This window comes from Poecile atricapillus, chromosome Z, assembly GCF_030490865.1.
Source record: "Poecile atricapillus isolate bPoeAtr1 chromosome Z, bPoeAtr1.hap1, whole genome shotgun sequence".
Lineage (NCBI taxonomy): Eukaryota > Metazoa > Chordata > Aves > Passeriformes > Paridae > Poecile > Poecile atricapillus.
The window spans coordinates 92,434,730-92,460,155 of record NC_081289.1 but is presented as its reverse complement, the minus strand read 5'-3'; the positions used below and the strand labels follow the sequence as shown (position 1 = coordinate 92,460,155).

General features: G+C 40.1%; 1 protein-coding gene across 2 annotated transcripts in view; it reads right to left on the bottom strand.

Annotated features, from left to right (window-relative positions):
- Positions 1-25,426, bottom strand: part of PALM2AKAP2 (PALM2 and AKAP2 fusion) — a 265,174-nt gene that overhangs the window by 181,551 nt on the left and 58,197 nt on the right. For both annotated transcript variants that reach the window (XM_058864758.1, XM_058864759.1), the window contains exon 3: positions 18,451-18,581. In XM_058864758.1, the coding sequence (XP_058720741.1) occupies positions 18,451-18,581 (131 nt within the window). The remainder of the gene's footprint in view (positions 1-18,450; positions 18,582-25,426) is intronic.

The following is a 25,426-nucleotide window of genomic DNA, read 5'->3' as shown; positions in this document are numbered from 1 at the left end:
GTCCAGTTTGGGGATGGATCTCACCATGCTCAGATGATCTGAAACCAGTCTGATTTGCCTCAGTATTCTTCAAATTCTTTTCCCTGATTCTGCTCCAGATATGTACCCGGTGCAGCTGCATTTCTTGCTCAGTTGCAGCACACCTTTCTAGCAAAGACTGAAGAACAAAACAAGACTCCTAGTGTCATCTACCATGGGTCCGCTCTGTGGAACAGGAGATCAGCATTTTCCTTTGCTTTCTCTCTACCAGTAACACTACAACAGAATAATGTCCTATTATGGTACAGATCACATTATACCTCTCCCTTTTTAGCTTTCATCTTCACCCACTTTTTTAACTCTTTCACATTATACTTAGCAATCTGAACTAATTTCCATTTTCTGTGACCTTTTATCTTTGTCTAATGCCAAGGAAAAGCCAGTGATTTAGTACACCAGAGTGTGGTCCTATGCCTCGTATCTTTCCCCTGGCCTGTTTGTGCTTTTATGGGCATTCACCCTAACCATCAAAACTTTCAGTTATGAAATCTTGAGTTTATTGAAATCTGCCTGCCCCAAATCCATTATTTTACATTTACTTTTCCATTTGTATGTCAAAGACTTAGTAATTTCGTGTTCATCCTAGTTCCTAACCTTGATATTTTGTGGGGTCTCACCACAAAGTGACTGTGGTGGACTAACCACTCTGCAGAAATCCCTCATTTTGAACAGTTAGCTGGAAGAGGTATTCATACTCTAAAGATTTGCACTCCTGTTTAGGGTGAGGTTAATGTGATTAATACTGCTTTTTAAATAAGTATAGTTTTTTAATGACTTGCTCTTCTTTGTGTTTCTTCTGTTGAGCTTGTCAGGGGATGCTACTAGTTAAATGAATCTGAGATTGAATCTTGGAATTTTTCTAGTATCATTAGGGTAACCTAAATGCTTTTGGTTAGGAAAAAATTAATATGCAAAAGCTATTCTTCTCTCAATCAAATCACAGCTTCTTTTTAGAGAAGCAAACAGTGAAGCTACAAGAATGCTAATCAATGTGGGACACAAAGAACAAAGATTTTCCCCTCTCTTCTGCAAGTCTACCCTCTCACTTAATTAAAAAATAGTCTTCCTAGGAGGATAATGAGGAAAAAGAGGGAAGTGGGGGGCAGTAGTGAGAATCAGAGGAGAACCTGTGCTGAAACAGAAGGTATAATTTTCACATTTCCTGACTCCTTCTGCATTTAAATAATCACACCATCATGCTTTGCCTATTTTTACTGGATTAATAGGACTGACCTGTGCTGTCCAACCCTCTCCAGCTGTGGTCACACAGGCTGAGCTTGTGGACCATCAATGCTTGAGGACCATCAAGGTCCCTGTTCAGTGAGCATGGATGGCACAGCTGACAGAGATCCATGATACCACTGAGTAAAACTCCTGTGTGTGGGTTTGCAAATCCTCCTACTTGAAAACCCTGGGATGAAAGGAGGCAAAGAAACTAGGCCTAAAGCCTGGAAAAGTTTCTGGTACTCCCCTGCTCCCTCTGCTGGAGTGGCAAAAGCATTCCTGTCTGCTGCCTAGAGAGAAGCAGGTAGTGAAGACCACACCACTGATGGATGCAGAGGAAAAGGAGGGTTTCATCATGGAGCCATGTCACATTGCTGTTCAGAGTTAAAAGGGAATTTGGTGACAAAAGAGGAGAGCTAGAACCCAAATGTTGCCTACAGACCTACCTGCCTGCCTGCCTTGAAGACTGTCTGTAAGGCAGGTCGCTTTACTGAGACATGGCAGGAGAGGAATCTGCAGAAAATTGCTGTATCCTGTAAACCCTCTGCCATGCTGAAGAAGTTACCAAACTCTTAAAAACCTACAAAAAGTTGTCATTTCCCAGAAACCCTTTGCCATATTGAAGAAGTTACCAAACTTTTAAAAATAAAAGAATTAAATAAAATTAGAGGCTTAGCAGGAGGGGAAAAAGATGGATATGAATAGCATTTAAGAGAGAGAAAGCTGTGGGAGCTGTTAAACTCCAGCAACTTTAATAGCTATGACAACTTTAAATCTTTACAAGTCATCCTACCAACAAAGTCCACCTAAATGCAGCAGAAAAAGAATGCCTCTCTGTTGGTTCCCCTTCCTCTCATTTGTCCTAGCTGATGGGGGAGAAGAGGCACAATATTTTATCACCAAATGAATAACTGGTGCATGGTCCTTAGGCTAATATTTCTCACAAAAAATGTACACTATATGAAATAAGAAGTTCAGCTAACCACTAGAGAGTAGCTACTTTATTTAAAAAATAAAAAAAAAATTAAAAAATTAACAGAACAGCAATGAGAGTTGCTAGACTACTTTTGGTGATTTTGAAGGCAATGCTTTATCACTTCACCTTGATTCTCCTTGGGAAGCTAACTTCTCTGCCTGCCAAGATTTCCCGGTTCTTTATTAACATTTTCATCCAGCAAAAACTGGACTCTTGTTCTCCATGAAAAGCTGGAGAAACAGATTTTTCAAACCCCTCATTATGCAAACCCTCTCCAGATACTCTCACAATTACATGACTCAGCATCCCTGGGGCAAACAGACAAATTAACACATTCTGTACACTCTGGGCTATTTCCCAGATAGCATTCCTCCCATGGTAGACACAAAACACTACTATTTGTTTTGAAGACACTTTCCAATGAAGTAAAGAAAATCCTTCAAAGAATTACATAAGACTGGGCCATTTTCAAAATACACGTGGTTCAGATGAAAAAAATGATTCCTTCATAAAGATTCAGCACTACAAATTGTTCTCAGTACATAGAACACCATGAACTTTTCACCAGTAAAATCATAAAATCATAAGAAAATTAGGTAAAACCAAGATGTTCCATGTCCTGTTTTAGTGTCTAGTTACTATCCAGAAAAGCTTCCATTACAAAAAGAAAAAAAAAATCAGATTAATCCAACATAGATGTGTATTATGGTTAACTTGTCCCAAATATCTAGGGGCAAAATCAGTGTATTACAGGCCACTACACCTTCTGAGAATCTCTCCATGTATTTTTTGTGCCAAATAAAAACAGTCATATATAATTTTTGAATTAAAAATTTCAGATATCCATAATATATGTTGCTTCCATAATGATTGTTTTTTGTTATTCCTATTTGGAAAAAGGAATTTGAAAGCCCACTTGCAACCCATTTTCAGCTTTGTTCATGCACATTACTTTCAGATATCTATATCTATAACAAAGCAACAAGCAGTACAGTCAGAGATTACTAAACACAATCTACTTCTTCCCTAACCAAAAACAAGATATCAGTATTTCTTTCCCTCATTGCAGTGAATCCTTTTCCGCTCAGCAGCAGGTAAAGCAAAGACTAATGAGGAAGGAATCACCTTTCAGAAATGCTGGGTCATTGCATCAGGTTTTTCAAATGTCTTCTCTTTTGGGAGATGAGGTAGATCAGCGGGGGCTGCTAAGATGGAAAAATATCAATGTATTACTCATCTTATTCAAGATACCAGTATGATGCAGTCTGTACTGATGTAGTAAGTGGCAAGACAAGCCACCTAATGAAGCTGGGAAATGATTAAATACCAGCACTCTTAAGAGGAAAAAAGACATTTTCAGAATAGGTAATTCTGCAGCTTTGCCCTACAGATATTTTTTATGACAAAACGAAAAGGAAATAAGGAAAGAATATTAGACACCCTACTTTACTTGAGTCATCGTGTTTCACAGCCGTTGTTTATCTGGTAATCTTCTAAAGAAAAACTGTATTATGTTGTTTGAAACTGAGGCAAGACAAGAACAGCTTCACTGAAGCAAACTCAACAGCACTCCTGTGCCACATAAAGCCAACCTGCTGCCCAAGGGAGGTCTGGTGGTGTTTGGTGGAGAGCCTGACAAAGCACAGCTCCACCCAGGAACCACCTGTAAGAGTCATCCTGTACATTAAATGTCTTCATTTGTAAACACCCCGTTTAAGCAGGAGTTCCCATTTCCCAAGAACCACAGTGCATTCTTCTGCCTCCATTCACACTCAAGAGGGAGTAACTGTGGATGTTCCATTCTCCTTTCTTCTTTGAAATGCCTGAAGAGTGGAATGAATGCCTACAAAACAAAGTGCAATAGCGGCCTTTCAAAAAGTAATGTGCAGCAACTTATACTGTGGGCAAGAGATTAGTTTAGTCCTGGGATCCACAGCAGCCTTGGACACTAAGCCAGGACGTCAGGATGTGGCTCTCATGTGTTCTGCTAATTGTTTGCAGGTAGCAAAGCGTTTGTTAGCTATTACATTCCCATTCTGTAGAGAGGAAAAAAGTTGAGGCATGGATGAACAGTTTACAGGGTGGACATTTGGTCTAATTTGGTAATATTTTCAGTTCATGCACTGTATATTTTAAATAACAGCATTTAACAAATCAGTGTAACAGAGTCTCTCCGCTACACCTGAGGTTTTGTGTTGCCTTAGGTGGTATAATTTTGACTATACCAGTCCCTGATAATTGAAGGTCTCTGGGTAGAAACAATGTATTACAAACATTCAGGAGAAAAATAGCTGGTAAGAAGAAAACAAGTTTTTGAAACTTGTTTGTGCGAAGCAGACTTCAATTTCTAAAACCTGTTTTCAATTAATTCTTTCAGGGAATCTACAACATTTTCAGCAACTGTTGTCCAGACCAAGCTGGGCTCTTTACCTGACCTTTGATGCAACACATGCATGAAAGAATCTCCCTAATAGCCCTAGCAAGGCTAGGAAAATGGCATGATTTTTCTGTGACATGGCTTCGATATGATTAATGATTCACATTTGTAAAGCTGTTTTTAACTAGCAAAGAACAGAGAATGACATGGGGGTTTTGTATGCAGGGTGTTTCCTGCTGAAATTCCTTATCTAAAAGATGATAAAAGGAGAATTGATCACTGCTGCCTGCCTGGAAGGCTACAAAACATTGCCCACAGCCTTAAAACGGGGCTTTCAGTGACCATATGTGTGACATAACAAGTTACATCTGATGTGGTAGTTACTTCCAGCCTTTGGCAGGCAGAAAATTTTAGGTTGTGCCTAAGTGAAAGCACAGTTATTTCACAAGAAGAAAATAGAACTGAGGATCATCATGTTCTTGGCATGGTGACACCCTGCAGTTCTCCACACCTCTCCCCAAAAGGTGATACCAATGGGATAAGGGCTCAAAGGCATAAGACATTTCCCTCACATGTTTTGGGGCATAAACAGGGTACACATGTAAATCCTGCAGTATCTTCACTGTTTTCTCCTGCTGCAACATTTCCTAAAGTCAGAATGAAGCTATTTGCCTTTTATTTATTTTCTCAGCTGAAAATCCTATGGCATCAAAATTGGATTGCCAGTTTAACAAAAATGAACCACTTCTCCACATCAGAAGTGATGTCTTATTGCTGGGCATAACTTCTGACAGTGAGCTGGGCTGTCCTTGCAGGACCAAATCAATGCCTAGCCCCATACAACCCCTCTGGAACGATGTCTGGAGGGTGAACAGGCTACTCTGGTTTCCTCACCTGGATGCTGCAAGCAAGATGAGATTTACATGCCCTGTTCTACTGACGACACATTGCTGCTCTGCAGCAGCCAATGCCTAGAATACATTTCTAAATTTAGGAACCTTCTGCCTTTCTGGGCTTATGCCAGGCGTGTCAAGTCACAAGGCTCAGAGGTCATCAGACAAGTCAGAAAATCCTTAGCCTTTTGCAGTAATTTAAAAGGTTTTCTTATTGCCCTTATATTCTTTTGGAACTAAGAGCTTTGTCTTCAACTGAAAGTCTCAACAAACCTTACCTGGGTTACTAAGACTGCTGCTTTATCTAACGGACCTACAGAAAAACACCTTACTGCAAACCAGACTGCCAGCCCACCTCCTGATTGCAATGTGGATTCTTGAGAGGATCACTTGTGTGAAATTCACTGTCCTGATTAATGAGTATCCTTGCAGATAAAGAGCAGAAATGAGGCAAAAGATGGACTCATACCAGGAAAGAGTACTGACAGTTTTCTAAGTATGTTTTTAAAAATGCACAAGATTGAGACTGAATGGAAAACTACTATAAGCTTAGGGCTCCAATACTTAATTGTAAGTTATTTTCTCTGCCATCTCATTTGACATGAGTGCTCCCCTACCATATGCTTATCTCTTACTACTAATCCATGTTTACTGAGAATATCTGTCTATTCATACTTAGTGCAGTTAAGATTCTGTAGGCAAATTCAAGTTTCCCAAATGGGTTTCCTACAAACAAATAGTTGTTTAAATAACCCAGCAATAACTCCACGATTTAGGACATTTTTTCCCTGAGCTACAATCAAAGATGTCAGGGTCTGAGCTGGAATTGCTTTCTCTCTCTGGTATCTGTTTGCAGACAACAAACATTTCTTCTGGTGTTAAAGACCTATGTTACAATTTGAGTCCACCAGTTGATTATAGACTTATCTATATGACAGATCATTCAAGCTTGGAAAACAGGCTCTAGTCCATGCTTCTGGTCCCTACTTCCTCTTGTAGTCATTGTTTGCCTTGATGACATGCATATAAAGACTTTGCAGTAAAGGGTATATATACTACTGTGCACAGCACTGGGTGGGGTGATGCAACCTCCCTGGAGATCCAGTAGCAATCCTGGATTCCTGACTCACTGCATACAGAGTGACAACAGGAGAAAAAGAAGAAATAAAACAAGCCCAGTGGTTAATGGGCAAAGATAAGCAAACCACCATCATGTTAAAGAGATTAATCAATTGTTTGGTGTCCTTGGGTGACTTTATGATGCTTGTATCCCCAGTTGTCTGTTCTGTTTATGCTGGATGTTAAGTTCTGCACTTTTCAGACTGGTTCAGAGAGCAAAGGGGGAAAAGAAGCAGTTTGTTTTTAGAAATGACACTCGCTCCTCTGCATTCTTCTCCAGACTGTGGTGTCTGCAGCACGGACAGACAGCGGGACAGAGCTCTCCTTTGCTTTAGTCAGTTTTTAGCTAGCTGAGGCAGAAAAAAACCCAGACTGTGGGTTTTTTTCCCCATTTTTCTTTGAATCTGTTCAAACCTGCTCTGCACTGAAAACCCAGACAAACCCCAGGAGCTCAAACCTGGGGCCCACCGGAGCCTGGGCCTTAGCACTTTTTAGTCCTGGAGGGACTGGTAAGAGACTGAGTGAGCTGAGCTACATCACATGAAAAGAACTTTCTGAATTTGCCACCTCTTCAGAACAGTGAGAGGTTCTATTGTTTAATATTATTAATTTTTTTTATGCTTGCAGATACTTTGCTTGTTAAATAAACAGGTTTTTTCCACTTTTCTCCAAGGAAATATTTTCCTGAACCATTTGGGGGAGGGGTCCCATTTGGAGGTTTTCTCTCAAATTTGTCCCAGGACATTTGGGAACTGGATTTTTAGAGCTGAATTTAAAAACTCCTTTAGGAATTATCAACAAAAGTTATTTAATTTATGCTGGTGGGTCACACCGTGGGCCTGAGGCATCTCAAGCTGTCTTCAGAAGCACCATATCTCAGCTGCCAGTGCAAAAAATGGGAAAAATGAGAAGAATTTTGAAGAACAAAAATTCACTCGGTATTCTAAGGGACACCGATGAAGTTCTCTTCATGCAATGAGAAGCAATTCCTGTAAAAAAGAGCCCAGCTCACATCATACTACATGTGTGAGAAAGATAATTGTACAAATGAACACTGGAGTATGAGATGTGGAAGAATTGCTGTAGTACCTTGCTTCAAATAATGCAAGAAGCCTTTGGCAGAGGCAAGAGTTTAACCCAGGGATAATTCTGCACTTCATCCTGTCATGGCTGATTTCTTTCCTTGGGGCAATTCCCAGAGACACACACTGTACCACCAACACTGTCTAGATGAATGCAGGATTCAAAGCCTGGGTCCCCGTGACTCTCTCCACTAGCACTGACTGCAAACTTTCCCATTAATGTGCTGGTTTTGCCTAGAGGGTAGGGTATTACTAAAAACATTTTATTTCAGTATGTATTCTAGTAGAGAGGTCAGTACATGGCTACAATAACCTCTGCCTATAGAACTCGCACCATTTAAGTGTCCATACTTTCTGCCAGTAAAAACATAAAAATATCAATCCACAAAGGGAAGATTTGCTTTTGTAGCTTTATTAGTAAAAATGTTCTAGTATAGAGTAGGCATAATTTAACAAACTTTCACATGGAGGCCTAAATGCATTTTCCTGGGAATAGGACAGCATGAACATGGTATTGCTCTGCCAGGTCTTCCAGACCATTTACAATCAAAAAAATGTTTTTACAGCTTTTTGAAGTTTCCAGTGATCCAGTTATTCAGAATCAGCTTCATCTGTTTAAGATTGTCTTTTCCTTGGCAGGTACTTTGTTTTTGAATTTACTTGCCTTCTTAGGACTCTGGCATCGTATTTAGGTGAATTTGTCCTGAGGTAGACTGACAGCTTTGGAGAAGGGAGAACAGATCCCCACTCAAGCCCCAGAGGACCCATGTTACTGGCACCTAAAGCATATCAGACCCTTGTCCACAGATTCTTTTACATGGGTAGAACCCAGGTGGACCAATTTCAATATATACCTCTCTTCCACTGTCTCATAGCTGACATATGACTCCTTGCATATCAGGTAGTCTTCCCTGGCTGAAGGATTTCTAAAAAGAAGCATAGACATTGTCCAAGTGACTCCAATGGCTGGCAAACTGGAATTTACCTTTTACTCCAAATATTCTTTCTAAGACATTAATGATGTTCTAAAGTCATAATCATGACTTTACTACTGTTTCTTGACTTCGCTGACCAAACTTTGCAATACACAATGTGCTTTTTTCAGGAGTCCTAACTGCAGCTGTGGATATTGATTACATGGAAATGCCTAGTAAAGCTCTAAGTAAATCTCCTAGTAAATCTGCTTTATCTGACCTTAAACTAATTTTTTATGTTGGTGGTTTTGCGAAATGTTTGAGTTTTTCTTCTTTCCTCCCTCTCTTCCCCTCCTCTGTTGCTTGGAAGCACTCTTAACATCTTTGTTAAGTCCTTTTTCCCTTGTGGCCACAATAGGTCACAGCAGATGCCATGCAAGTATTACTTTGAAATGGTTTTAATCCACGTGCATTTGTTGTATAAAGTCTCTCACTGCCTCCATTTATTAGACCCTATCTCTCCCCCATAGGTTTTGCTGCCCCTGTGCACATGTCATACCCAAGTCAGCTCTCTACTTTGAGTTCCTGTAGCAATTTGGCGCTGAGGCCTGATTCCTCAGTATAGAGCCATATACCATTTCAGCCTACAAGACTGAATTTGCATTGCTATATATTTTTACGTGGCAATGAGCATATTTCACCTTTGTAACATGCTGGTCCAAGTGCTCTGAATGTCCCTCATTTTTACTTTTATCACATCAGTCATGCATTGTATTCTTGGATGTCTACATTTTTTTTCTGAATGCACTGAACTTCTCTGTTACAGCTTGTTTGCATTTTTAAAGTGAGAGCATGATACATGTGCAAGCAGATTACTATCTGTTACTAAACATGCCTCCTTGGGTTTTTTTCCATAAATGCAAATTGTCAATGAAATTCATTACATATATCTCTTATCAATCAGGATTCCTTACTTCACATCCAGTCTTTCTTTGCCTTTCAGTGGACCATCAGCGGGGATTGTAGTTTTTGCCTTAGGATTCACATACTGCAGGAGTTAAAGTACCTTGCAGGGAAGGTGACATGCTTTTTAGACTGCAGATTTTTTAAAATCGAGGCTCAGACTGTCAATGCCCACGGGGTGGCTCCAGACACTGCACCTTGCCCCACTTCCACCTATTAGCGCTAGCCCAGCCCTGCAGAAGTACGTGTCAGTGCTGGAGATCAGCAAGAGTGACAGGACAGAGCCTAGGGTCATAAACAGATGATGCACCAGACACATAAGTAATCGGTATTGGTGAATATTTGCATCACGGTAGTGCCCAGAGGCCCAGTAGAGGGTGCCTGAGCAGGCAGAAATATCAAGGCTTAAATTCCACACATTGCTCTTGAGGCACTTGGCTAAGGCGCTTGAAATCAAGAGAGAGAGGGGCTTACACAGACCACAGAGGTGATGCTGTTCTCTCACTGATTGCATGGCGGGGAAAATGAGATGATGACTCAATGTAGGTGACTTATTCAAGATCCTGGAACTCAACAGGATGAACCTGGCCCTTTGGAGAAAGGAATATTGAGGGCCAGAACTACAACTGTGTCTTCCCTGGCTCCGGGACCACATGTGTGTGAGCATGTGTGCATGTACACTGCATGTCCTGACCTCAGAATTCTATCTACACACACACACAAACACACACACACACACACACACACACACACACATGTGTACCCTGCGTGTTCTGGACTCTTTAGGTCCAGCACATAAAGAGTGGTTTGGCATGGAAGAGAGAGCTCTCCTGATTTAATTTTAAGAGAGACTAATGATCCTGTAAAGCAATAAAACAAATTCATGCTGTTGCCTAACTCTCTGCCTTATCTTTCTAAATACACTCCTAGTTTGTCATGTCTTTCAAGTTTGTGCACATGTAGGTTATATTCACACAAACTTGTCTTCCCATTATAGAATTTGCACACCTTTATTTTTTTCCATCTACCAAGTGCTATATGAAGCAACTGTATGTAAGGAGCTGCTTCATCTGTACCAAGCCATATTATGGCTGGCATACACGGAAAGCAAGACAACAGGCCAACCCCAACAAAAGCAAGCATAACAAGGAAAGGAAAGGACTCTAGTCAGTTTTGTTTTACTCCAGGCAACTATCCCATTTGGACCATGTTTAATATTTAATTCAGACGCAATGAAGTTCAACAGTTTCCTGCTCCACATGCTGAATCAGTTTACTGATTCAGGAAACTCCTGTCAGTTCTACTAGGCTTAAAAGAGGCGAGGGCATCTTAGATGGCTTTGGATCTGTGTCTGTGGTGATTCAATACATAAGATAATAAATGTGTAAGGAAGAGATTTCCTCACCTGGCTAACACCATCACATTAAGAGATGTGCACTTTTTAACTCTGAAGTGTTAAAGCCAAGAAGGCTCAGGAGTTTTTAATTTCATAATATTTCACTGTGTCTCATCTAATATGGCAACAGAAACTCAGCCTTGCACAAAATGTCCATCTTATTGAAAGGCTACTGTTAGTAAAATTGCATTTTTCTTCCTGAACCTGACCTAGAGGTTTTGCCCCTTTCATAAGAGTGTGAAACATGTGGGCTAGTGTTAATTCATATAGAAACTGATGGCACTTTATGAGTGTTATCTTTTCTAAAAGATGCATCCTTGTGTGGTGGTTTTCAGCCCAGCTGGAGATGAAGCACCACAAGAAGAAATTGACTCTAGCCTACCTGAAGCCGGACACCTTAACAACCTGCTTCTGTTCCCAAGGAACATGCCTCTAAATCAACAGCACACTGACATGGGTGAAGTGTCAGAAGCACTAGAGGTGGAAAATCCTTTGCTATGTACAGGCAGAGGTTTGGGATTTCTTTTATATCTGGCTTTCAAATTAGGCAAATGGGTGTCTTTATCAAGGTCCCTATATGGTAAACATACTTAAGGAGAGCAGACATAGGTGATGTGAAGGGAGTCTGTGCTTCACTGAAGAGCCTATCCTTTTCTTCATTCTGTAATATGCATAGAAATCATTGAGTTAGTACAAGCTAGCAATGCTTAAGAGTTGTGGAAGATCCAGAGATTGCTACTATTAAACCCAGAACACCAGCATTTAAGCAACCATTAAGACACTGGTATGCCATTCTGCTATTTTAAGTATGAGTTGAGTTTCAGAGCTGAAGTAGTAAGCTGTGTTATTATTTTTAGTGTCAGCTTGTTGTTTCTTTTTTTAAGTGTTACATCTGAATATATTATACTAAGTGAAAAAAACTTCAAATCCATTGCCACCCAGCAACCACCATCTCATTGCTTTTCATACATCATCATGAAAGTTCTGAGAAATTCTCTAATCACACTGCAGAACAGGTTCATTTGAAAAACTGAAATTTCCTGGTTTTTAGGCTTTTTGCCTGGTTTTGTTTTGCTGTCTTTCTTAGAAATGTATCATGTATGAAGATAAACCCCATCAAGAGTGCAATAGAAGGTTAAGGTTGTGCTGTTTTGGAAACCACAGTTTGAAGGATTGCTAAAATTGGAATATGCAGACCTGCAGCATATGAGAACTAGTGTTGATCAATCTTAGTGGAGAACTAGACCGAAGGTTTGGGAATGAACAGCTACTCCTCTGCAGAGAGCTTGATACACCCTCACAAGGTGAGCAAAATTTGAAGACACTGCATGGTCATGAGAATACATTCTTGCCTTGCAAGTTCACTCTTAGAGAGCTCACCCAACAGAACTGATTAGATGGGAAGCATATAGAAGTAAACTGAAGGCTTGCCTACAGCTGCATCTGGCATTCTAGGTAAAAGCCAAAAATGCTGAATAAACAATGCTCCTGATAATTTTCTCCATCTGCCATCAATGTGAAGTTGCAAAACAAGGACACACTGTTCCCTGCACTAGCATAACTTCAGGAACTACTCATATCACTCTGGAGGTTAAGACTGAAGGGAAATGGCTGCGACCTGGCTAAGGAGAGGTTTATGGCATCTCTGGTCTCACCTTACATTGTCTGCTACAGGGGAGGTCTGAGCAGCTGGTTTTGACATCAGATGATCCTTCTCTTGAAGGAGTTCCGTTGCATGTCTTAGGTTCTCTCTGTCTTTCGCACGCAAAGATTATAAGTGACTGTGCAAGATAGACTAAATTATATTCAGAGTTCCCAGTCTGAAACACACCAGGTTTTTATCATGGAAAGAAGATGCAGAAAACAAACATTAACATCAGAAAGAAATGAAACAATGGGTGCCTGAAGGAGAGAAAATGGTAAAGGTGCAACAACTGCAACAACCTCAGCTGAACCATGAGTCTGTACTTGCTAGACTTGTCAATGAGAAGAAATTTTAGTGTAGAACCCACCTAGCATCACAGATCTGTGAGGTACTCATAGTCTATTAATAAGATGCATTAAGGAGATTTTATTTTTATTTTCCGCCTATCAAATCAACTTGGGGAGGGTTTTCTTCTCATGGCCTAGCCCAGCCTCTCTGACAAAACTCAAATCTAAGCATTTACCTGTAAGGTTCAATTGCAGTAATGGGAGAAGATGAAATTTCTGCCAAATTTGAAGAAATTCTACCATATTTTGCATCTGCTTCCACTTAGATGTGGACTTATATCTAATACTGGTAAGCAGAGATCAAGCACAGTAGAATAGCAGAGTGCATAACCAAGGTACCTTTTGCTTGGGAGAGGTGGTGAGCTTATCTTCAGCTAACATTCAGCATCTATTTTGCATCATGTAAGCTTACAGTCAGCGTCTATTTCGACCTCTCAGGTTAAGTGTTTTTCTTGGAAGTTGTGTATCTCCTGCACTTCCTTTCATTAGGCATCTTTCAGTTCAGCACTCTGCGTTGGGAGCTGCTGGGAGGGAGGGATTTTTGCATGCATTTACTCCCTGCCCACACAGCAAGACAGCAACAACCATCAAGGATGTGCTTGCCCCATGAAAGAGCTCATGCCCTACAGGCCAACACGCAGACCCTCTCATCATTAACATTGGAGCTCTCCCTCCATGCTGGATCACCATGGAAAAATTTTCTCCTAGAGGTGACACAGCAGTGGCTTAGCACCAGCATGCAGAAAAGTGAAGCATTTCACAGCCCCAAAAGGCTTTTGCAAACATTAGGACCTTGGAAGTGCTGACAGCTGACCAGTCCTGAGCAAAGAACAAGGGATCTGCTTACTCCTTGGCCTCCGTCCTGCACTGCTTCACATGCAAGAGCTGTCACAGATCCAAAGTGCCACAAGTGGCTCTTACATATACATTTTGGGGATCCTGAATCCACTGGTTTGAGCTGTCTGCATGATCCACATGTCCAAAATGGCTAAAATAGTAATTTGTCACTCCTTGGAGTTGCTGCGCACCTCCTCATCCAAGGTGAACAAATGCACAGTTGATTACTGGAGGGATATGCCACTTTGCTGAACATTTATTTCACTGGTTTTCTTTATTCCAGGAACCACAGGAAGTCCAGTCCTGGTACTTTATGCTAGTGATAATAATCAAGCAGGGAGATATAGAGCATTTCTTGTTTCCATGCCACCCAAAATCTTCAGAGCAACAAAAATCCTTCATCTTTTGTAGTAAACACAGGCCACCAGCTATGAACTATAATTTAATCTAACAAAATAATTTTCGGAGCATTTGAAATGTGGTGAAGGAATAGCAGGCAGGTGGGCTGCTCTGTTCTATGAATACTATGTGTATAATATCCAGATCTCAAATGCCAGCTTTCCATTCACTGCTGCAAAACACCCAGGCCATCATGCGGCAAAAAAAACAAACCATGAGAGGCATGCAACACGTTGCAGCACTTGTTTCACCTACAACACACTATCACAAATATGGCTGTGGAAGTTGACCGGGAATCTCTATCAATGTGATCCCAAATAATATGTTTCAGGTCTTTCAGATTTGGAGAATAAGTTTAAGGGAAGTGAAATGCTTTTCATTCATTTTTCACTCCTTTACTGTAATTTACTCCGAATCTAAGGTAGCTGCAAAAAACAGGAGATCACTTTTGTACTTTTTATCAATGGGAAAGAAATTCAGAAATGTCAGCTTTCCTCTATCACTGACCCAGGATCTTTATCAGAACATAAAAAAACTAAATAACTTTAATTTTATGGCTAAGAGCAGTTTTTTTTGTGAAGAGATATCAAGATCTGACATCACTCTGACATTGATACAATGCTGCCACCAGTCTTCCAGCCAGGTTTCAGACATTTAACAATGTTATTCCACTACTGATAGACATCCAGTACACTATGACTCAATGAATGTTGAACATGGGATTCAGTCTTCTTGTTAAGTCCATTGGACCAACCACTTTTTTAGAAGAAATGCAAGAGATGAAAGATTTTTACATGGGGCATCTTGTCTTATTCTGAAGATTGAAGTCCAGCAAGCAGGAGTGCTGGAAATTCAGGACTAAAATTATTCAGCTCTTTTGACTGCTTGATTTTCACTTTCCATTCTTGGTTACAAGGGTTGTAAACGTATTAAACAAATTCCAATTGTCAAATCACTGTTCTGCCTGCAATCCACAGTTATACCATTCATATGCCTGCATCATGTCCTCATCTTGCACTCCCTGTTTTTTAACTTATATGTACATAATGTACTTCTATGCCCTCCTGATGTTAACTAGCAACATTATAATAGCATTAAATTATTTGCATTGCATTAATTGCTCTGCTTTATTCCTTTTTTTTTGATGCTGATATTTTTTTCCATCACTCGACATGAAGTCCACAAAAGTGCTGAGTAATGTAGGCATTCTTCTTTAAAATGCTTTTGCAGATGAGAAAGCTCATTAAATCATTATGCTTACTCATGTCTAAGTAGAGTCATGCACATATCCTTGCAAGCTACAAACTGAAGTATATGATTTCCTGTATCATGATAAAGTAACACAGAAATCTAATATATAAGAAGCAGTCTGTACTCTTATGCATTTTTACTGCCTTCCTTGAAATGAAACACTTCCCACACAAAGGAAAACTGGTTACACTAGCTTAAGAATAAACATTAGAAACATGTTTACATCTTGATAAAATGCATTATTTTAGTGAGAAAGTCACTTAAAACTGAACTAGAGTGAGCAATACTCAACCAAAAAATTTGTCTGATGTGAAAGGCCTTAAAGTCCACCTACAAACTTAGTGCTACCCTTACTGTTTCTCCAAAAGGTATTGGTCTTTTCTGGACAGCACACATCCTCATGAGCCCACCAGCTACATGGTGGGCTCATACCCACCTACATGAAGCCACGTCCTCATTTAGGAATGCTAGTCTGGTCTCAAACACTCTCAGTTTTCTGTTCTAAATGCCACAGTTCACTGAGCTTGTCAGACCTACTGGTTACTGCTGGCTTGCAAATAACTATGGGTACTTGTACCACAGCTGTTCATGTAATAAAAGCAGGGGTATGAGAATGGAACCTTTTTGAATGCTTCAGTGTGTGTAGGAGAAATAGTGCTCTCAGTCATGATGATGGGATGCTCTGCTGCAGGAGGAAAGGGATGACTTCCCATTCCCTCATCTTTAAGCAGGGTCATGGGTACTGGCTGCCAGCAGGTGCCGGACATTGCTCCTCACAAAAAAGCTTCACCCTGGTCCAAGAGGAAATGGAAATTATATATTTTAATAATATATAGTGTTTTTTTATATATATTTTCCAGTATGTGTGTCCCAAGACTTTTTCACAGACATATTGATATTGCAGCTGCTCTGTGCTTGCACATATGATGCAGTGTGACACTAATGAATATGCAAGATCTATGGAACAGTGGTTTTACAGTTCTGTGGAATCAGCCTTAGGGCTGGTCTTGAAGAAATTTTCTATCCTCCTCGTGAAACAGCTTAGTCTATCCTCTCTCATCTCTGTTGAGGGGGTTTGGGCTTTTTCACAGGGTTTTCTTGAATAGTCCATAGTGGACTTCCAAAAGGCCATTTCTCCCCTGCAAACGTGAACAGATGAACAATCCCCCTGTAATACTCCCCCTTGATTCTCTCCTGGGAATTTGAAGGGAAAATATAATGCACAGGCAGCAAGAAAAATACTTTCAGGATGAGTCCATTCTATTTCACTCTTCAGGATAATGTGCTTGATATCTTTTCTCTTCTTCCCCCTTCTACAGCCCTTTACCTTCTTAGCCTATTTTGATGGGCTCTGGATATGTGCCATGTTGTCATGGATGTAAATTGTAATTAGACTACTGACTCAACCTCTGTCGTCTAATCTCTACAGTTCAGATGTAATATTTTCTCATTTAAATTAAAATGCTTTTTTACTGTCTTTGGAATTCCTTTAGAAAGACAACAGGGAAGTTAAGTGTGTTAGTGAGGCTGTCACACAAATGTCACCTCAACTCAGGAGAAAGCAGCTAGCCTGCCGTTTGACAGATAAGTGCTCACAGAAGAAGACAGCTCTGTTACTTTCAAATATTCAAATATTTGATTTCATGGCTGCAGTAAAGGAAGCAAAAAAGCAAGCCATAGGAGCAAAAGTTTTACACAGTCCTGCATCCTACACTTTGAACTAATTAAACAATGAAGTTTCACTGCCTTAAGTGGTGGTACTCATATAGCTGAAATTAGCCACTCTAAAGTATTCTGCTGGATGGGTTCAAGGCTCTTAGCATCTTGCAATATTCAGCACTAGATGAAATATGTATTACAGTACATATTTCAGAAGCACAGTCCATGTATTCTTTCCATATACAGTATTAATTTGTGAAGTAAAACATCAGATATCATATGAAATATAAAAAAAAAAATTCTTGCCTTATGTTACCACAAACATAAAAGAACAATAAATATTCTCAGATCCATTTCAATTAACATTAATCACAGGACAAAGACCAGTAGCATGAGGTAACTCTTACATTCATGATCTGTATCTTCCACATAGTAATCATTTAGCATTGTCCAAGCTTAGGATAGGTCTGCTTGTCTATATCCCCAAAGAAACAGTTTCATTGACTTCTCCACAAGAAATTCCACAAGAAACCTGCCATAAGGCAAATTAAGTTCACCAGATGCTAAGTTAATACCTCAACCCTTGGATTACTGGTCCTATTCCCTTTTCTCTTTTGTAGCCTCAGCTGATGTATTTCTAAAAGTTGAGTTCCAAAGTTTTAAAAACTTTTGCCAGCTGAAAAAATTCTAAATTTACATAACCTAAACAGTAGAGGCAGCTCTGGAATTTGCCCTGTGAGGATTAAAAGCACTTTCCTTATGAGGTTTAGAGACCTTTGTTTGTAACAAAACAAGGAAAAACACAAAATGAGGACAAATGTCAACTCAGACTGCAATGGGAAACTGATAAAAGGAAATCACTCTAACACCCAAACCTTACTTCTGAAAGCAATAGGTATTTGATCTGCTGGTGGCATCTGCTGTTGCATATCAAAAAGTCATTTGGACCAGTGAAGTGAGTGCAAAAGGATGCTCTCCCTCTTTGAACTCATTTTGGCTGTAGGAGGTATAAAGGAATGGAGAATCTCTTGTGTGTTGATCAAGTCATACACATGCATCTGAAGGGAGAACTTGGCCCTCTCTTTAGCTACCTCATTAAAGAAGTCCATAAAAGTCCATTAAACACAAAGATAACACAATGACCCTATCTTGAAAAACATGGATATCTAGGAGACAAATGTTGGGCTTATTTGGCCCTATGTGTGACTGCCAGTCTTGCCTGGGCAGCTGCCATCAGCTGCTGCCAGAGATGGGGACCTGAGCAAGGAAAGCCTCCAGCCTCCATTGGAGTGACTGTTCTTAGGCAAAGCTAAAGGAAGCTGTCCCTACCTGTGTATGTTTTCTTCCAGCTTTTTCACCTTCCGCTCATCCTCTTCTGACTGCTTCCTTCTGGCTTCTTCCTCTTCGGCAGAGCCAGCAGGAATTCCCTGTAGCAGCCATTTTTCCCGAAGAGCTTTTGACTGTAATGTAAAAAAATTCCGTATCTTAGCTACAGACTGAACAAAAACTATATGAAGAAGGAGAAGAAGCCATCTTTGCTTCTGAATATTAGCTTGTCCCCACTGAATTCCTGCTTACTGCTTCAGACTGTTGATAACAGCCAAACAATATCAGCTGTTTATTCAGATGTCAGGTCTTTCACATTGAGGAGTGTCAGTTTTACAGTATACAGTTTATTTACCATCAATGCCTTATATTATGCCTTAATAATGAAGTTATTTTTAGTTACTAAGAAAACCAACAGTTTAAAATTAACAAATTAGCAAGTCCTGCAATAACTGAAATTTTTGAACCAAAGTATGGATTTCTTGTGAATAATAAGGCATGTGCTGGAAGGACTAAAGTCATAAACTTTCTAAAGCTTCAAAAAGAAAAGATCAGTGTGCTCTAAATGTAATGTTTTTCATGGAGTATAAAATCCTATTAAATCACTCAAATATGTTTTTTATTTGTACAACAGATGTGTTTCAGGCAGACAGACAGACACATGTGTACATAAAGATGAGCACACACATCTTCTCTTGGGCAGACACAAATTAGAACAAATGAACACAAGTCATCCAGAAATCGTGGAAGGGTTGCTAGGACACAATAACTCTGTTGCAAAAAGCATCAATATCTTTTACCCAATAGAATTATTCCTGGGAGTTTTGTTGTGCTTTCTGCACTGAAAATGTGTCTACAACATCACCTGGTTCCTGTTTAATGCAGCCACAGCTTATCCACGGTACTTCACCAGCAGAGGTGGACTGGTTGAAAGCCATGCTTTACACAGCATACATGCCTATGTTCCTTGTCTGATCCAAATCTGACAGAGAAATGCAGCAGATAGGATGAGGAAGACCAGGAGCCCAAAGCTAAAAAGGACACTGCCCCTTGGCAAGAAGGAAATTGACCTGATGGAAAAAACAATCAGCCAGGGGACCAACTAAACCTTCCCTTGCTTTGATCAGTAAAGGGGAGCCTTGGTTTTGAATTTGCAAAGTGATTGGCAGTGCTAGTTCTAGGAACCAGCTTCTCTTCTGCAAAGAGGAGTTAATCAGGAAATCATCAATTCAAGGAAATTTGATTTCAGACGCAGCCCAAACATGCTGTATATATCTTTTCAATTCCATGCTTGTTGCTGAATAGAACCTGACTTGTGCAAACTACGTGTAAAAGGAAAACTTACCACCAACAGCAAGCTTCAAACCTTACCCAAAATAGAAACATTTTTGACATGACAGACAAGGTCTTCTTGCTAGTTTTTGAGTGTGTGCATATATATATATAGACATAGTATCTATGCACAAACTATTTTTATCACTCTGTGACCTATTTGATGTCAGGCAATTAGATTTTAGTAAGGCAGCAGACACAAAGCAACACAAAACACACAGGCAAATTACTCAAGCTTTCACTGGTTTTAACTGTGCTGTGCATAAGAGGATGTTTAGGTGGATTTAAAGTGATTTCTGTGTGAATTAGGACTTCTGCATAACAGAAAAGGTCTCATGCTCTTGTCCCATGCAGTCACATTCAATACTTGGACCTGCTTATGCTGAGGACATACTTTACCTCGCTGAACTCAGCTTTGCTCATGGCCTCTGAGTTGCTAGTTGCCAAAACAGTACAAGTGGCTATCTTCAGCCACAGTTTCTGCAGTTTGCTACTCACTACCATCTATTAGTGCTTCCTGCTACATTTCATAAGCTGTTAGCGAAATTTTTTTGTTCAGCCAAGTTGATTACCGACCAGAGTGTTCCTCACCTCATTCAGACTCATCATGCTATAGAAATGTCTCCTCAGAAGAGGACTTTCAAATCATCCACATGTATGAAGGAACAAAGTGAGACAAACATGGATTTACAGGTCTTGAGGGGCTAAACATTTAACAACCTGTGCTGTGGACTTTAAAGTCTCAATGGCACCGCTCAGTGGGCACCTGCTGGGTTAGATCCAGTGCAAAGCCTAGTGGAGGCTGACTGTTCTTTAGCAAACTGCTGCCTTTTCTTTCAAATGTGGACAAGTTGCACGGGGAACTGTGTTGCTGCACGTATCTTACTCAGGTGTAGCCTTGAATCTGAAATTCTGAATGACACTCAGTTGGAAAAAAACCCCTGAGTTTCTAAAGACCAGACTTTAAAGATGAAGACAGCCTTCTCTGCTCTAAACCTGGTTTGGATATAGCTCCAGCAAAAATAAATAAATAAATAAAGCCTTAGACAAAGTGCTGCTTGGACAGCACTGGCACAGAAGACATCAACTTAACAGTCACTCCTCTCCTACTCCAAGAGGACAGTTAAAATAAAGACTTTTCTCAATGTATTTTTACAGAGTCTCCATGCTGATGCTCACACGGGGAGAAGCCAGTCCCTTCAGTACAACTGCTGTACACTAAAAGTAAGGTATTTTGTACAGCCTTTGTTTTGGTCTTTGTTTATATGAAACACTTAAGCTACAAAATCACATGGTTTCTTTCTCCCTAAAGCCTTTTTTTTTTTTTTTTTTTTTTTACATATTAATAGCATGAATTTGAAACTGGAAAGAATCAATAGGCTTTTTAAAAGACATATTTAGAGACAAAAATGTTATGATCTACTAAAAATCCTCCCTCTTGGGTGAAATGTCAGCATATTTTATCTGAAACAGGAAAACTGGAAGCTTTGATGTTTCTGACTCTCCTTTTTAAGATGAAAATTAAGGCATTTGTTAAATACTATACTGAGGAATTCAGACAAGAAGACCAAGAAATGGAAAGACTTACAAATGCATATTTTAAACTGCAGAGAGTCTATTTGCCAAGCTGCTGAGGTTGTGTGTATTTATGCACTCTCTGCAGATAAAATAGGCTAACAGGCAGGCATACACCAGGGGATGTTGGTTGCACATCTTGCTGTGCAGGAAGCATTTTCTCCCTGGCCAGATAACTGGTGTAGGGGGTTGGAAAAATCTCTCACCTGCTTTGAGCATGCATTTCCCAAGGAGGCATTTTCATCACAAATACATAGGGAAGGCCTTGGTAGATATGATGAAACCAAGGGTGGGTAGTGAGGCAGTGGCAGAGCTGTGCTGGGTGCTCAGGCACAGCTCCTAGATGTGAGACAGTCTAGTGAGGCAGCCCACATCAAAGCAACACAGACAGATGCAAACCAGAGACAGATGCAGACTGGAAACAAAAGAGTTTGCTGCCATCTGTCCTCCATAGCTATGAAATTTGGGTTATGCTTCTTAAAAAAATCTTGCAAAATCTCATCCCAGGAAGACTAGTAAGCATTTCTCAAATCTGCTAAAAAAAGGTTTGCACGAGGATGGAGCCCCAAAATACGTACCTGTATGAGTTACCCCTGGTCAACAATACTGTGCATTTGCTTAACAGACTGTGATTAAAATAGCCACAAGCTAGTATTTCAGCATTGCTTTTCCTTCATTGTAACCCTCCTCTGCATTTCAAAGCTTCTTTATGCACCACATGTTGTATGATTAGATATCACCCAAATGATAAAGAAGCTCCACTCTGAGAGCGGCCATATACACTACTGTAAAAATACAGGTATTTGTACTGCTCACTGCCATACTGGAATATGTGAATATTGTAAATACAGCAAATATGCTGTACTTTCAGAAGGAACCCCTTCACTGACAAAGAGCTATGCTGTCTACTGTCTAGTATAAGTATTCCTTCATTTACTGCAAGAGAAAAATTTCTTCAGGGCTAAATCCTTCAGCAGAAATTAGATCATTTCATTAAAAACACTTTCTCTTACTGAAGTGGAAAGGGCACTGGGCTTGAGATCCTCTAGGCTGCCACTGCTCTCAGGTGATTTCATTTGTCTGCACAGAACTGAGCATTGAGATTGTAGAAATACCTTGCAGCTTCATTTGTTTAGTTTGTTCAAGCATAGGAAAACCAACTGACTTCTGCATCATGCAAAAAACAAACAAAACAGGTCACAGTTATGTGAACAGACAATAGTGAGGCCATAAATAAGTGAACAACTGTTGGACAGGACAGACAGAAATTGTGCCAAATGTCCGAATGCAGCAGACATAGTGATGGCCATAAAAGTGATGCACTACAATCTTACGTGCTATTTATTCCAGTTGCATGCTTTAGGACAGTGAAGCCTGAGGGCTTTAATTTTTTTACATTTAGTACTAGCAAGGAAATAAGGCACAGCTTCTTCAAATGCACGCAGTAAAATTAATGTTGAATATGCAAAGAAAACCTTCACTGTTAGTGCTGCATTTTGCTTTAATGTTGCATCAAAAGTTTAAGTATCAGAGGACATTTTATTACAGCAAGTAAACCCTTTAGCATCCTTTTAATAAATCATTATGCCTATTCCCTGCCACCTCTGCACTCCCTGCTTTGTGAAAGTTGATTAGTTCTAACCATCAGTCTTGCCGATTTTGAAACAATTTCCATAAACTTTATTCATAAAAATAATACATTTGCAGTTCCACATACAGTGTGACAGTGTCTTAACCTGAGATCCAGATGCATCTGCCAGACTTGTCATGACTTTTTATGACAAGAGAAAAGTTCCTGTTCATGCTGTGCAGATACCTTTTGAGGTAGGCCCTCAAACAATCTTTGTGTGGTTTTTGTATTTCCAAATGTTTAGAGGGCAACCAATAATATCTCTCCTTGAAAGTAGTGCTTGCTGAAGTGGAGCACTCCTCTCCTGACTTCAAGGAAGATGATAGTACTGAGAAGAAACAAAGGTTAAAAGTTGACCCAAGACAGCCTCCTTCAGTAAAATGTGCCTGCTCTTGTGAAACATTTCTGGATGTGGACTGTTCCAGGTAATTATGGTCTTCTGTGCCCTAGAAAACAGCCACTAATGATCCCTGGTGTAATTCCACTGAAATTGAAGTCACTTTTACTGAAATCTTAGCCAAACTGAAGTTTTGCCTAAAGTCTTTGCATTTGAGGCTTGATGACCATGAGGCATTAATATTTTAGAGCTGAAGTTATTTAGTAATATGAAATTATTTTCTCCCTCTATCCAAGCAGTATTTGTGCCATGGAAAAACATGAACACAAGAGGTTGGTTCCCCAAGTCCTCAAATCTACATTTAACCATTTTAACCAGCCCGTGTCTACTAAGAGAATGCAATGAACATTTTTTACCTGTCACATCTGTGAGTCAGATGTTACCTCCAAACATTCCCATTAGGACACTGGCGTAACTGGCTGCATTTCTGATTTGTTTTCTGCATTTAAAAAAGTTACCTTGGTACAAAAAGGGTGAAGATTTTAGGCAGATCTGGAGCTCTGGAGGCAGCAGTGAGTCTGAATTTGCTGTTTGGCAGCTACCTGAGGCCCCCCAGATACCCAGTAGATCAGCTACAAGGGGGAAAGCCTCCCAGAGAAGCAAAGCCTGTTCTGTTTGTGCATGCTCCCAAGCATCTGCCTGGGTTGATAAAACTGACTTTGTAAGGGACAAAAGTGCAATAATGACCGCTGTCAAAAATGCTCTGGGATTCCTCCCTTGTTCTGTCTACTTTTTCCTCTCCAAACACTGCACTTCTCACTGTTGTATTCTTGTGCTGCTTCCCGAGCCATCCACCTGGCTCTAACCCAGCTAGTACAGGCTACCCTGCGTGTCTGGGTCAGGCCTGCTGATGCACAGCACTGTTGCCAGCATTAGTAAAGAGGTCACTGGGACATGAGGTACTGAGATTCTAGAAAGACTTGTTCCTTTGCCAGCAGGCCTTCCCTTGTCTTTCAAAAAAATGGAAAAAAAAGATTATTTGCATGGCTGTAGTGTAAGCAGGCATGTTAATGTTATATGCCCTTCATCCTTTGTGCATAAGCATGCAAATGCAGAGAGGGGCTATAAACACAAACTGTATGACAGCTAAGTCCATCTGGAAATAAGCAACCTCCTGGAATGTACTCCTGAGTGATGCTGTAGTATTTAATTTTCCATTAGGCAAATGAAACAATCTGCCTCTGCTCAGACTGTTCAGAGTTTTCCTGTGTGGGTTTTCAGTGTGAGAGAATCTGCTTGCAGAACAAAGGAGAGGTGTGGTCCTCAGCAAACACAAGAGATTCTTCTCTGCTCTGCAGCAAGATGGATGTAGCCTTGTATGGTATGACTGTTTCTGGAATGGACAAGCAGCCATTTCCAGCTTGCTGGTATGATCTAGTTCTATATAGCAGCAAAACTTTTTGTTGCCTTTCCAGTTATCTAAGACACTTGTTTTAGCCCAAGGAGCGCGTCTGCATGATAGATGGATATGATTCAAGCATTGCCCAGACTAGGGAATTAAGGTAAGCTGATTGTAGTTTTCACTTGAAGCACATTGTCATAGCTTTCATATGTGTGATTCAACAACAAAAAAAGTATCCTAGCTGGTGAAGCTTAGCCAGCTCAAGAGCAAACAGAATGTTTATAAAGAAGATTAAACATTATCCTGTAGAGTTGGCAGTTTGTTTTTTGTTATTTTTTGTTTGGAAATGGATGAAACATTTCTTAGAAATATCTTAAGGAAGTGATGTCTCAAAATTTTTTTAAGGAGGTTACATTTAGTCCAAGAGTTGCAAAAGCTGTCCAACAGTCAGTTAATGTGTATTCATCCCATAGAACATTAAAACACATGAACTTAACTTTTCCCATCATTTTTAGACCGGTCCACTGTAATTGACAGCCTTTTGTGACCAGGTATTGGTGACTGATGGCATCACCTCTTCCTACTTTTCTTCTCAGCCACACAGGTAATTTGCCTGAGTTTCTCCTTTTCATAAAATCTTTACCGCAGTGGACCACTGAGGCCAGGATCCGCAAGGCAGTTGGCTCAGCAAAGGGACTGCTGC